The sequence below is a fragment of the Dermacentor silvarum genome, chromosome 1 (genome assembly GCF_013339745.2).
Source record: "Dermacentor silvarum isolate Dsil-2018 chromosome 1, BIME_Dsil_1.4, whole genome shotgun sequence".
NCBI lineage: Eukaryota > Metazoa > Arthropoda > Arachnida > Ixodida > Ixodidae > Dermacentor > Dermacentor silvarum.
Genome location: NC_051154.1, coordinates 51,363,258 through 51,378,243, shown reverse-complemented (window position 1 = coordinate 51,378,243; position 14,986 = coordinate 51,363,258). Strand labels below are relative to the sequence as shown.

Below are 14,986 nucleotides of genomic sequence, written 5' to 3'. Positions count from 1 at the left end.
GTCACAGGGTTGAACTAACATTTAAATGAGCTTACCTTTTTATGCATGGTGAATAAGCACCAGTCAGTTTTGCACTGCATTTCCTGATATCTAAGTATTTATGGATACCTTAACATGCGAAGGTGGTAGTAGGGCCTTTATTTGAAGCATAGCTTCTCTTACAATGATTTCATTTGTGCCATAAGTTCTTCCAATGTCTGTTCGCTGTCAGCTGCAACTTCTGTGTCTTCATCCTGATAAAAAAAAAAAAAGAAGACTTATTAAAGGCTTGAATTAAGTGCTTGATATGAGAAAAATAAATTTTGCTATGTTTATGCTATGCACTGCATCAGTACACAATGCCCGTGTGCTTATTATAAAGCTTGCCCCAAAAATAGACGCCCCCCCCCCCCCTTCCAAAAAAAAAAAAAGCGAGGCAGTGAAACCAAACAAAATGCCTCTGTATGTCAGAATACAAAACTATGCACAAGCTTCAGTTTTTTAACAAATTTTAAAAAATACTTTTGTGTAAGTTTATGCTCGATTATAACCACCAACATGAAGGTGGCGACTGGGATACATGTTATACTTTACAGGAATGTAGTGAACTACAAGAGTCGCACTTAACAGACCAGGAAGCCTTTCCCATGTGATTTCACATACATCACCATTTTTAGCCTATTCACTGCAAGACAAAAGCCTCTCCCAGGGATCTCAGATAACCCCTGTCTTTCCTCAACCAAACCTACCCCATAACTGCATTTTTCATAATTTCAACAAACCTAATTCTCTGCTGCAGTTCCCTTCCCTCGGCACCTAATTATTACTCTCACCGACCATTGGTTTTCTGTTCTACACATTAGAGCACTGCACGGGCACAGGCTATCCCAAAAGCCCAAGCCTAGCCCAGCCCACTGGCTGGGCTCGGGCAGGGTAAGCAGTTGTTGACTCAAACCCGGGCCAGGCTTGAGCTTAGGAGCTTCGGGTCGGGCTCGGGCCTCAGTCAGACCCAGATCGGGCCTGGACACGCTATTTGCAACTTCACAAAACTGAAGAAGACTATAAGAACTGCAGCCCTATGCAAATTTAGATCAATGGTGTCTGTTTATGGGTAAGTCAAGGCAGACAGACCACCACACAGCAGCTGTACGCTGCACAGATTAGTCTACGTTAGCGGCGCTCTTTGGCCACGGAGAAAACAGTACCAGTGATCAAACTCGTCCACTCTACGCTCTGCTTTTTAATGCGATCAGCATTCATTGCCTATCTCTATCTATCTATCCAACGCCATGTGACCCAATTGTTGTCGACTAACTTGAACCACAACGTATGTCCTCGGTGTTATGGTAGTTCCATTGTTGTCATACAGTCATGATCATCCCATTCTAGTCATGTTGCCCTCGTAACACTGTCGTACCATCGTCATCATTTCAGAAACGTCATCAAATTGTCGTCGTACCGCCTTCGCAGTTCAATCGACATCACTCTATCGTAATCATAATGTTGTCATTCAGTTGTGATTATGCTACGGCTGTTATGCAATCGTCGTCATTGCGTTGTCGATATACAGTCATCGTCATGCATTTCTTGTCATACCATGGTTGTTTCATCGTCATCTGATTCTCGACGTACTGTCCTTGTCCCGGCATTTTCGTCACACAGTCGTCACGCCATAAGCAGTCGTCGTACATTTATCGTCACTAAATTGTCGCCAGGCCATGGTCGTCGTGCTGTTGTTGCCATCATGTCATCCAATTGTTGTCATGCCGTCATCGTACCGCCTTTTTCGTTCCATCAACACAATTTCTCCTTCATTCCGTTATAATTGTAACCATCGTCAATCAATCATGATTATGCCACCATCATCATGGCATTGTAATTGGGTCATGGTTATTTATCGTCATCACTTCAGAATCATCCCAACGTCGTCTTCATAATGCTTTCGTCAATCTATTGATGTCATTCCTTCTTCGTAATTTCATCGTCGTCACTGCATGCACTGTCGGCGTACGGTCATCATCCTTCCGTCGTGAGATAACCTTGGCGAGCAATGGTCGTATCAAAGCAGGCCAATCACGGAGACAGTGTATGTCGCACATAGCCGAAGCACTTGTAATCTCAGGAGGACCACTACAGATTCTATATAAAGGTGTCTTAGTCAATACGGTGTGTCGCTACGTGGTCACTACAGTGCAAGAATGCTGATCGCATTAACTTCGATAGTCATCTTAAGATGGGTTCTGCTAGAATTCTTTCATCTTCACGATACTAAAAAACTCTGGTCAACATTGTTCCCAGGTTAGAAAGACCTCGAGTTCCTAGAGGTGATCGTGCTCAGGCATGAGACGGATGACCCGACGTTCGATGGAGGTAGCACTGTGAGTTTGACAGCGGCCTGCCTATCAACAAGGGGCAGTGTGTTGGGGTAGTTGGGAGGGGCGGCAAAAGGCAAACTTCAAGAGTCGCTATACCCGTGGACAACTTTCTGTGGCTATGAAGGGAAAGCTACAGAGGCAAAGCGTGCACAAGTGAGAGCGCATCTGAAAAGAGTCCCGCGATTTAATCCACATTAGTTTAGGCTGGGGAAGAGAAAAAAAAAACACCTTATTAGCAACAGTTAAATAAGACAGAACACACCACTGAGTGTAAAAGTTTACTTATTTTACAGCTTTTCCCTTCTGCATCTGGGCAAGTGCGAAACCGCCGCACGTGGAAGCTGCGTCGATTCAGCGTCTGTTCCGAGCAAGCAAAAGCACTGTCAAACGCTGCCGGACTACTTGGCGCAGTAACACATGTGCAGCATCCATGCCCCCATAGCTTTCCCTTCATAGCCACAGAAAGTTGTCTGTGAGTATGGACATCACAGAGTCGAATCAAAATGACCAAGAGTTGGAAAGATAGTATTTGCATTGCAATCGTGCTAAAGAGATTGGAAACTATTTGACTGGCACGAGACTTGCTGCAAAAAAATTCACTAGACTGTCTTCACGTAACCAAGCTTTCCTTCTTATAGCAACCACAAGAGGAATCAATGAGAGGTGTTTCAGTACAGCTTTCAGTAAGATCAGAAGACGTGCCTAGAGGCACGTCACTGCATGCTTGCCGACAGTGCATGCAGTGACGACGATGAAATTACGAAGAAGGAATGACATCAATAGATTGACGAAAGCATTATGAAGACGACGGCATGACGACGTTCGGGATGATTCTGAAGTGATGACGATAAATATTTGTTGCAATATTTTGTTGCTGCACAGAAATGTGTAAATTTTTGACAGTGGCCACTGACGTGCCGCTTTGCACTGCCTGTGCATGACCATTTTAATGGAAAAACAAAAATTAAATAAATTTTCAACAAGTTCTTAAATAAAATGGTAGCAAATAAATTCTGGAAAGTTCATGCACAGCTTTTTGTGTGTTAAGGCATAGTGCAACTCACTACTGGTTTCCATTATTTTTCTTCATTATTTGTTCAAGCGAGTTGAATATTCTGCCATAGTTCATTGCACAATTAGTCCAACTAATTAAATTTAGACTTTCAAGTGTCCATTGTTCTTAGATAAATACCTTATGCCTAGGCAGATGCTGCAAAATTTCTCAACATTGGTGAGAGGGATGTGAAAAATGAAAACAGAATGCAGAAAGGTTTATTGTCACAGTGAATTTTTCTTTTGAGTGCTATTTTCACACATTAAGTGGCTCAATTCTCGTGTTCGCAGCCTTGTATACGTTTTTCTAACACTAGTTTGGTTCCCTGCTAATTTACGTGAACAAACAAGCAGATCATATTCCAATCTGACGGGGAAAAAAACTATGTAGCCTACGTTGTACATGCAATGTACTGAAACAAAAGTAGACAGTCCAAATTTACATATATTGGGAAACAAGGGTACCTAAATTGTCAACTGAAAAACTAACACCATTATCATCATCATCAGCCTATATTTATGTCCACTGCAAGACGGTGGACCATTAGAGTTACAGAATGGATACCAAGAGAAGGGAAGCGCAGTCGAGGACTGCAGAAAACTAGGTGGGGTGATGAAGTTAGGAAATTTGCAGGTGCAAGTTGGAATCAGCCTAAGACAGGGGTAATTGGAGATCGCAGGGAGAGGCCTTCGTCCTGCAGTGTACACCATTATAATGAAGCCAAATAAAGCAATAAAAATGGCATGTTCCATGTGACTGAGTGAGTGAACTTTATTCGGTCCACAATAGACGCGAGTAAACTCGACGTCACCTGGCTAGGCCCACTCGGGGACCATCATGTCGAACCTGACGGCCCTCTGGACTGCCAGGATTTGAGAGGTCTGATCCTGGGCCTTAATAAGCATCATCATTTCCCCTTGGGTGAAAGGGGGACCGGCAGAGGCGCAGCCCCACAGGACATGCTCGAAGTCTGCATAACCACCACACAGGGGGCATTTTTCCGTGTGAAAATATAATTGCACATGAGTGTTAGCTGTGCAGATCACCAATTTCTGTTTAATGAAAAAAGCTTCTAGTGGCTGTGTATTAGGGTATTCCTGAAAGCCAATAGACCAGCATATTTAAATTTACATTCGTGTCAAATTTATTGGCTTGAGTTTCATCACTGTACACACCAATGATTATATGAGATTCAAAAGTGAGTTGAAATGGCTGGCGGTGTGCGCAGGAGTGTTCAACTATGCCTTCGCTATAGTATATTGCCGCAAAACTACGTATTTAGAAAATGTAGTACAGCTGTTCATATCACACTTTAAAGCATGAGCATGGTGATCAACGGATGTACTTTTTCTATATCTTCCTCCCTAAATGTAAGCAAGTGTTGTGCCACTCACGGTGGCTGTTGCCAGCCTGATCCCTCTAGATTTTCCTAATTGTCCATTGCATATGTGTATTTTCATACCAAATAATCGAATAATAACCTGTCTGTGTTTGGCTAGGAATGAAATTAAATGTTTATTTCTCTCACAGTTAAAGTAGCCAGCAAGAGGAGACACAAGGCAAAAAGCTGCTCAACTTCAAGACCACCCGGCGCCCGTTGAACACATGACAGTATCTTCACAATAACTGAGAACTCAACCTAGCTTCGTATAGACTCAAGGGCTAATGAGTCGAACAGAACCAGGCCGGGCCAGGTACACGCCAGGTTTAAGATCACCGGGCCGAGCTTGGGCGGGCCAACGCATGGTACTTTCGGGTTCAGACCACGCCCAGGCCTAAGAAACCCGGCTGTGCAGTGCTCTACTACACATTACATGACCTGGCCATATTCATTTCTGTCTCTTATTCTCGACATTCATGCATTCACATACACTGTCCAACAGTAACGTTGCAGGAATGCAGCCACTAAATAGAGAGTGAAATATATCTATGTGAGCTTTTGTCAGAATTATACAGCATAGTCTGCCTTTGTTCCTGTGCACGATCTTCATAGGTTCCTCAGTTTCGTCAGATACATCCTAACTCCGTAAGGAGTTGCTGTTTTCAACGAGTTTCCATCGCATCACCCAGTCACTCACCCCTCCTTCCTCAGCTCCTAGTATGAAAATCTTCTTGATATTGCCCTGCCACCTCCTCCTAGGTGGACCGCATTTCCTCTTGCTACCACATTTTCCCCCATTATGTGGCCAAACCATTGCAGGCTTCCCTCTTGGTAATGCGCCACAATGCTTGTGAACACTACTTAAATCGAGTTGACTGTAGTTACAATATGGTATATAAACCACACCTTACTACTAGTGCCAGCAGAGCAACAGCAGGGGCCCAGCAACTCTGTTATTGGACAGCCTACATTCGTCGCTTTGGTTTTACACCACAACATGCACCCTGGCATCTGAGTGGGCTTAGACTGCAGTTAAAAACTTAATGCATACAAGAGTATATGTGCACATCTTCTGACCCACTCTATTGGCAATTGTGTGAGTAACATTAACATCACATTTTTGAAGTAAACTTGTAAGAAGTGCACATACACATTTTTTTTAAAGTTTGGAAGGTCAAAGACATGCCATTTCTTAAGGCTGTTATAGGAGATATGTGAAATACTGAAAGTGCACTTTTAAAACATCTCATTTGACCCACGTAAGGTGGCAGACGTTGCCATAGTAGAAATAAGGCAGGAGCACACGCTCGGTGCCACTAGCCTTCCCACCGTCTCTTCCTTACTACATCGTCACTGTTTGCTAGCCTACCCTTGGCTCAGTGGTGCCATGAGCGGGAGGTTGGCCATCTCGTGTAGGACAGCCTAATATTGAGGAAAAGCCTACTTCTGGTATTTTGCATATTCTCTATGATTAAAAAAATACTTATACATGCTTTGTCATTTAATAAACATCAATATGATTGTTCAAACAATCTCATTTTTAATCAAGTTGAATGTCGTCATAGTCTCACCCATTATCTAGCATTTTCTTTATGAACACACATTTGAAATTATTTTTTGAAATAACATGTATGGAAATACTGGGCATCAGCATATGCAGTAGGTCAGCGAAGCCATGACGTAAGCAGGGCAAAGGTTACGTAAAACTATTCCAATCTGTTTTTATTCCAAATCTACCAAAATTAGCAAAGCTCGGTGATAGACCAAAATGGAAAGGGCCAGAGTCATTTTGACCTATCAAGCTGGGCTAATGGCAGATTTGGAATAAAAACAGATTGGAATAGTTTTACGTTATCCTGGCCCTGTGCAATGCAAAATGATGTCACTGGTGGCAGTATGACCAGCAGCGCTGTGTTGCGTCTTGCAACATACTGGAGCTGGTGCAGAGTTACACGGCTAAACCAAAACAGTGATTCGTCCGTAGATAAAATCAAGGAGGGGTTTGCAACATGGTTAGGTGGCTTTGCAATGGAGTGCATTTAAATTCAAATATGATGCCTGATGTTTTGAACCAGACACTGTGAAAATTCTATGAAATGGGTCAGATGTTCCCTGTGTCAGAACTAAAGGCACCACTGGGTGTGGAAAACTTCGTTTCATCAAGGGCTTTTAGAGGCAAGGAAACTGAAAATTCCAGGACGGCAGAAATTTGGACACTATGAGGGAGACCTGAACTGCCACTGCAGTGCAACGGTTTTTTCTACCTGCACTGAGACCTGCTTCCAACAGATAGACTTCTTGTAAATGGCTGGGAAACAGGACGCAGGGCAAAGAATGATGGGCACCACTTCTGCAGCTAAGCTGCACTTCGAACACTGCCGGTTATGTATTAACAGTTCATAGCTTTCGGTGAGAAAGCAAGCTGCACAACCAAAGGCACTGGTTGAGCTGCAAACACAGATCATTTGCTATGATCCCATGAGTAACTTGCATAACGAATAAAAGTTACCACTAAAAGTTTAGTTACAGTACTATCAGTTAGCAATGATATGAGTATTTACAAGTTACCAAGTTACTCACGAAAGTAATTCATTTACGATAACTTGAGTATTCAAGTTATTTACCAGCCTAACCTAGATGGGATTTCCAGCCCTGCTGAGGGCCCAAAATAATTTCCTCTGAAAACAACTAGTGGTGAAGATGTTCTATAGAAGCAGCCAATGCTTAACCTTGTTTGTACATGCACACAGACCAAACAAAAATGCCCCCCTCCCCTTCAAGTCTCACTCTGGGTACAGAAGGTGTTTTGTACCTTTTGCGGCTTGGGAACAGTGTAAGCTAGCTGAATTCCAGGTGCAAGACCGGTCACTGTACACTCGGCACTGCTTCCTTCAGCTGCTTCATCTGGTGTTTCTGACACTAAGCAGATACCTGTGGAAAAAACATAAGTGAATCCATGGGTTACATTGATAAAAAGAAAATTTTTATTTAACAATATCATGCAAGTGTTCATTTCAATTGTCAGGACAGTGAGTGCTATTGAAAATGGTGGGAAAATAGGCAAGAATGAAACATGAGCATAAAGCACATGTGCTTTATACACATGCTAATGTGGCCAACTGTACACAGTGTAAGATGTATACACTTTAGCCGTGGACGATGCTGTTCGTGAGGTGCGCGGATAATGTCCTCCAGTTGGAAGTAGGATCACAGGATGAATCACCAGTAACAGAGCTACGATGTGAGGCAGCAATGCCTTATGAAAAATTGTTCCTGCTTAGGCGTCATTTTCTTAGTCTTCTTATGTGAATGAATGAGATCACATTAGCCGAGTTCCTTACTAAAACCATAGTAATAAATGCCAATTTTGTGCGCCAGTAACCAAATTATCCATATTTTAAAAGCAATAAAACCGACATATAAAAGTAGCCTTTGTTACAAAGTAAAGTTATTTTTTCCTTACTCAGGAGCTTTCCTAGGGTACATGTGTTTGCAATAATTTTCTTGCAGAAAACAAAGCCTTAGTAAGCATCTGACTGCAGTTATTAATGACAAAATGCCCCAAAACACCCACCTGTTTCAACTGAAAAACACAAGAAAGTGCCAGTTTTTCTGGCATTTTCTGCCTTCACATATATCCCCTCAACGGTTGTAATACAACACCACTATACTGCTAGTAGACATTTCACTGCAGAAAAAGAGCAGATGCCTCATGTTTTTTTTTTTGTTTTGTTTTTTTTGAGGGAGGTATTAATAAAGTGCCTAAGTTACAGCAGTTATGAAACATAAAGCATAATTAAAAATTGTTGCATTATGAAAGAATGCAGCATATCCTGTTCTGAACACCACCTCCTCTTTCATTTCCATTTCAGAAACAGCACATAATGCTATGCATAGCTTTGGCAATCAAAGAATAAGTTTTGGGACAGACATATTCATAGACATTTCTTTCTTTGCCTATTTCTAAAACCGCCTCTTGTTTTTCATTTGTACTGCTGAATAATAGCAGTTTTGCTTCTGTCTCATAGTCCTCCTTTATATGTTAAATAATATTTATTTGCTACCTTAGGCAGCTTTCTTTACGGCTCTTAGCAAAAGTATTATGAATTACGCATTCTGCAATAAAGCCAATTTTCTTCACTGCCTGTGAATGTAACTTGAAAGCGAAGACTGCCGTTCAAACTTGGCATTGTAAACTTTCCAGTGCACTCTGCAATTTTAGTTTGTGCATTTGAATAATGAATAAATTCAGTTTTTTCAGCGAGCCTGTGGTCCGTACACTTTAGCTCTAAGTGTACATACTTTGCAGTACTGTAACTATGTTTTTTTTTTTAATTGTTAATTTTATGACTGGTATGGAATTAAATGACTCACTTCAGACAACCCCTAGAATGTCTTACTTCTAAATTCCTGTTCTACTTCAAGAAAATACTGCATGCCTAGAATGTGCATATTTGAGCAAGGTTCAAGCACATTTCTGATGGCTTGCTTCCAAGCACAGTCAAGGGCATTGTTTTCTACCCAGGCTTGTCAAATAGACAATAAATAAGCCTAGTCAAGAACAACCTGCGCACAGGCCACAAATACACAGAAAGGAAAGCAAAAATATCTGCTTCACAGAGGATATCAGTGTGCATTCACACTATTCAGCACTTTGTATGTATGAGCATTCTTGCCCATCCATAGTGAAATATTTAGCGCGCACAATAGACAAGGACACAGTGAAGGTGGACACACGAGCGCTTACTCATAATTGCTTATTTTTTGGAAAGAGAACATAAATGCACAAACTATCTGCACTGAGCATGTGCAAAAAGAGTCATCAGGATGAAGTCAGAATGAGTTGGAGGGAAACCCGTCTGGTCATGACAACAATTAAAACGAACACCGACCACAAAAGCTTTAAAAAATATATAATAAGACGTTTCGGCTCCTGCACGGGAGTCTTGTTCACAATGAAGGTGAAGGACGGAAAAGGTCTGGTTATGTAGGCTTTAAGATGTGATGTAAGCAACGTGTGTACACATGGGAAAGTTGCCGTCATTGCGATTAAGTGTGTGTTCGGTTGTCTGAATTGTCCGGGATTCAAGCAAAAGCCGAGAGGTCCAGTTCTTTTCTTTTGCATTGTCCCAGTCTATTTCATGACGAGTCGCTTCTGCGTGTTCGGCCAGAGCATTTGAAGTTACGTGCTTCTTTCTTACATCATACCTGTGCTGCTTGAGTCTTAGCTGGAAATTGCCTGTCTTGCCAACGTAACTTGGATAGCTGTCTGCGCATGGGATGCTGTAGAGTGTAGACAACACCTGGGAATTTTTCTTTTGGTAGCTTGTCTTTTATCTTTACAAGGGAGTGGCTCAACTTTTTTGTAGGAACATGCGCTACTTGTACACTCTAGGGGCATGGAACACGCGCCAAGTGCTCGCTGATCCCAAGGACATACGGCACAGGAGCACAATTCTTAGGACGAGTGCTATCGGTGCGTGCTGGAAGTGCTAGCTGACATTCCACGGAGCGCATAAACGAGTCAGGGTAGCCGCTTTTAGAGAGTTCCCGATGCACGTGCTATATGTCGGCAAATACGTCTTCTGGTTTCTTGCAGACCCTGTTTGCACGGTTCACAAGCAAGGCGACTACGGACCTCTTGTGGGAGGCAGGGTGAACAGAATTGAAAAGTGCTGCTGTATCAGTTACGGCAGAAAATCTTACCATGGAATGGCTTGAACAATGTGCACTCAATTCGTTCAGCCCTGCAACCAAATCCTTTCTACGATACGTGGACGATTGCTTCAGTGTAATCAAGAAGGAGGCACTGGCTGCATTTACAGCACACTTGATGGCATGGATGAGGCAATCAAGTTTACCATATAGGAGGAGCAGCATGGCCAACTTCCTTTCCTCGACATCCTCGTCAAACGCAAAGAAAAAAGCTTGTCGTTCAGCGTATACAGAAAGAGTACCCACACAGGCCGCTATTTACATTTCAATTCTGTTCACCCTGCCTCCCACAAGAGGTCTGTAGTCGCCTCACTTGTGAACCGTGCGAACAGGGTCTGCAAGAAAGCAGAAGCGCATCTGCCGACATACAGCACGTGCATCGGGAACTCTCTAAAAGCGGCTACCCTGACTCGTTTGTGCGCTCCGTGGAACGTCAGCTAGCACTTCCAGCATGCGTCCTAAGAACCGTGCTCCTGTACCGTATGTCCCTGCGATCAGCGCGTGTTCTACACCCCTACAGTGTACAAGTACTGCATGTTCCAACAAAAAAGTTGAGGCACTCCCTTCTAAACATAAAAGACCAAGCTACCAAAAGAAAAATTCCCAGGTGTTGTCTACAGCATCCCATGCACAGACTGCGATCGAAGTTACGTCGGCGAGACAGGAAATTTCCAGCAAAGACTCAAGCAGCACATGTATGATACAAAAAATAAGCACGTAACTTCAAATGCTCTGGCCGAACACGCAGAAGCGACTCGTCATGACACAGACTGGGACAACACAAAAGAAAAGAACTGGACCTCTCGGCTTTTGCTTGAATCCCTGACAATTCAGACCACCGAACAAACACTTAATCGCAACGACGGCAACTTTCCCCACATGTACACACGTTGCTTATGTCACATCTTAAAGCCTACATAACCAGACCTTTTCCGCCTTCACCTTCATTGTGAACAAGGCTCCCGTGCAGGAGCCGAAACGTCTTATTATATATTTTTTTAAACTTATGTGGTTGGCGTCCGTTTTAATTGTTGTCATGCATATTCCCGACCAGACGAGTTTCTGTCAAACTCTTGACTTCATACTGATGACTCTTTTTGCACATGCTCAGTGCAGATAGCTCGTGCATTTATGTTCTGTCTCTTTCCAGAAAATAAACCGTTGTGAGTAAGCGCTCGTGTGTCCACCTTCACTGTGTCCTTGTGTATTGTGTGCGCTAAATATTTCACTATCAATATGTGCCAACTCGTCCAACTATCAGTTCTGCTGCATTCTTGCCCATTTTTCTACCAATCTCGATCAATGAATGATGCTAGCCCTTTCATGCTCTAGTTAAAGAACTGGTATGGCCCTTTTTTTTTTTTTTTCTAAACTCATAAAATCATGCAGTGCAAGCCAAACTAGCTCTGAAAAGGCCCACTAGAAAATACACCAGCACATATTTTCCAAGAGAAAAGTAAGCAATACTATCAAGGAAATTGAGCACAAGCATTACAGCTGTGGGGCAACACGAACGACTGTGTGTGCTTTATTAAATGTAGTCAAATTTTCTGGCTTTGCGGTACTATACATAAATGCAAAAAGTGAAAAGGCTTGTAATTAGGCTAGATGGTAATAGGCTTCTGCATTTTCTGATTAATCTAATAAAATTAGAAAAACAACAGCCGCTAAAAAACCTAACGACTCGAATTTATCCAAGACACTCTGAATTTTGAGGCTCTCAGTTGTCATAATGTGACCATACCATGAATACATTTGCAGAAAAAAGTTTTTTTCTCGCATCATGACTATAAACTTCTTGCTCAACCTGCTCATCAAACTGAGGTTGCTAATGAAAAATTCAAAACTCTCAATAATTAAGGAACTATAAACTGATTCTACTCTTTTGCACAATGTGTACTGCCTCCTTGCCTGCAGTGCCGCTAAGTTTATGGAATGACACAACTTTTGCGTGGATGTCAGCTGCATGCTTGGAATTGTAGGTGAGGAGAAGCACCACAAGGTCATTAACAGCTTCTGAGAATACTACACTGCTCTTGCAAAAAAGTGGAGCCATGCTATGCGGTGAGACATTCCTCACAATTTGCAATATACCAGCAAGTTCTGGTACAGCAGTGAGATTGTGAAACCAACCATGAAGGCCGAAGTTCCAGCAGCATTCGACATGTATGGGCACTTGTATTCTGCTGTTTCACTACTAAAGCATGACACTACCATGCTACCAAAATAGTGTCATCAGGCATACACTGTTGAAGAAATCGTTGAGCCCCTAATTTTCTGGAGGAAGCATGCCCAAGACCTGCCCGTCCAATTTTTACAGACTGCACTGGATCTACTGGCTTTTCCTGCATCCAGTGCAAACGATAAAAGGCCATTCTAAATATGTTTCATTCTATATATTGAGAAGAGCACGCTGTAATGACTAATTCAACATTGGTACAGTGGAATCTCGTTGATGCGATCTTCACGGGAACCGGAAAATAAAACGTATCATCCGAAAATTGTATTACCCGAAATACATTGCTCCTATAGGACACTGGCTGGGACATGAACAAAAAACGTATTATCCCGAAAAACGTTTAAGCAGAATTGTATCAACGAGATTCCACTGTATATGAAATATTACAGTAAATTGTGCTGGCGATAAACCCTTTTCCTACAGTTAATATTGGCTATAAATAAACATTCTTCAGATTGTGCTGTTCTCTTTTGTAGTTTTTTTTTTTTGTGTGTGTGTGAAAAACAGGCCGTTCTTGGTATGTAGGTGAAACAAAAAGGTTAGGTGAATAACGCAAAGAAGGCTGAAAAACTTCAAATTTCATTGGACCATAAAAGAAATCTCTGATAACTCCAGTTTATGTGAAAAAATTAACTACGAAAAATTCCCACCAATATTGTCACAGATAAGGTCAGAAAATGCATAATCCTAGAAATATATTTAAAAAAAAACAAAAAAAAACAAAAAAAAACTGGCAACTGTGCCATAGATTTTGTACTTTTGTTGCATACTGATAATTTTGTGCAGTGATGCAATTCTATCAATAGTATAACAATGATGTTTTTTGTTTGTTTGTTTCAATGAATGATATGTAGGCAGTCTAAAAAAAATTAGCGTAGCTTGCACTGGAGGCGCAATGCTAAGGAGACAGCGGAGCTGATGGGCATCTAGCTAGTCCTGGCTTTTGGGCTAGGCAAAGCACTGCCAAGTCATCCCCAGCATTTTCTGGAATTTATTGATTATTGATTGATTATCGATTAACTATGATTGGCTATCGCAAGGTATAGGCCACGTATTTGGGCTAGGCTACGCACTACCAAGTCATCAGCACCATTTTCCGGAATTTATTTATTATTAATCGATTAGCTATTGATTGGCTTTCGATTGGCTTTCGCAAGGTATCGGCCTTGTATTTGGGGCTAGGCTAAGCACTACCAAGTCATCCCCAGCATTTTCTGGAATTTATTGATTATTAATCGATTAGCTTTTGATTGGCTATCGATTGGCTTTCACAAGGTATTTGCCATGTAATTGGGCTAGGCTAAGCACTACCAAGTCATCTCCAGCATTTTATGGAATTTATTGATTATTGATAGATTATCGATTAGCTATTGAATGGCTATTGCAAGGTATTGGCTACGTATTTGGGCTAGGCTAAGCACTATCAAATCATCCCCAGAATTTTCTGGAATTTATTTATTATTGATCGATTAGCTATTAATTGACTATCGATGGCTGACTAAGTTTACGTAGTCCCAACCATGCTTAGCTAGACTTAGCCAGGCTCAGCTTCGCTAGTTTACAGGGGTCTGTGCCATTGCGCTTGGACCAGGATCGCACTGCCGCCAGGATCGGCCCACATTTTCTTACACGACACACGGACTAACAGTCGGCTTAAACAGCTCCGCTGTTAAAAAAAATATATAAACAATTACGCTGGGGCGTAATATGTTTTTAACAAGCTGCAAGATGCCTCGAGCACGGGAGGGTATCACCATCATGGCACTTCCCCCAAGCTAGCCTTTTATCAATGTTTTTTTTTATTGTATCAGTAGAGTTATAACAATCAAAAGTTACCCATTAGTGCCTTCAAGGATTTTATGGTATTAAAAGCGGCTAAAACATTTATTTACCCCATTCATTGTCTTCATGGACCACCTCTTCCTTTTGTTCTTCCACGGGTTTTGGAGGTGGCTTAGACGCCTCCCGAACCTGCATTCCATGAAACCATAAAATGAAGCATGAGTGTGCTGTCGACTGCAATCGCACGTTGTCCAACATAAAACAAGTGTCAGAACAAGGCATCAGGACAGTCGCAGTTAACTAGCACCACACATATAAATTCATAGACCATTAAAGCATAACTCCTCTCAGTGAGCATGGGACGACCAGTGGTCCACGACTAAGAATTTAATTCTTGTGAAATTCCTCCGATAACTGCAGTATTACTGTAGTATAACTGTAGCCAAGTGAACTGAACTGCT

General features: G+C 42.0%; 1 protein-coding gene across 1 annotated transcript in view; it reads right to left on the bottom strand.

Annotated features, from left to right (window-relative positions):
- Positions 1-123: 123 nt before the first annotated feature.
- The window catches only part of LOC119462855 (ubiquitin-like modifier-activating enzyme 5), a 30,961-nt gene continuing 16,098 nt past the window's right edge, over positions 124-14,986 (bottom strand). The window contains exons 10-12 of the mRNA XM_037724069.2: positions 14,636-14,714; positions 7,602-7,720; positions 124-233 (exon numbers count right to left, since the gene is read on the bottom strand). Coding sequence (XP_037579997.1) covers positions 159-233; positions 7,602-7,720; positions 14,636-14,714 — 273 coding nt within the window. The 3' untranslated portion in view covers positions 124-158. The remainder of the gene's footprint in view (positions 234-7,601; positions 7,721-14,635; positions 14,715-14,986) is intronic.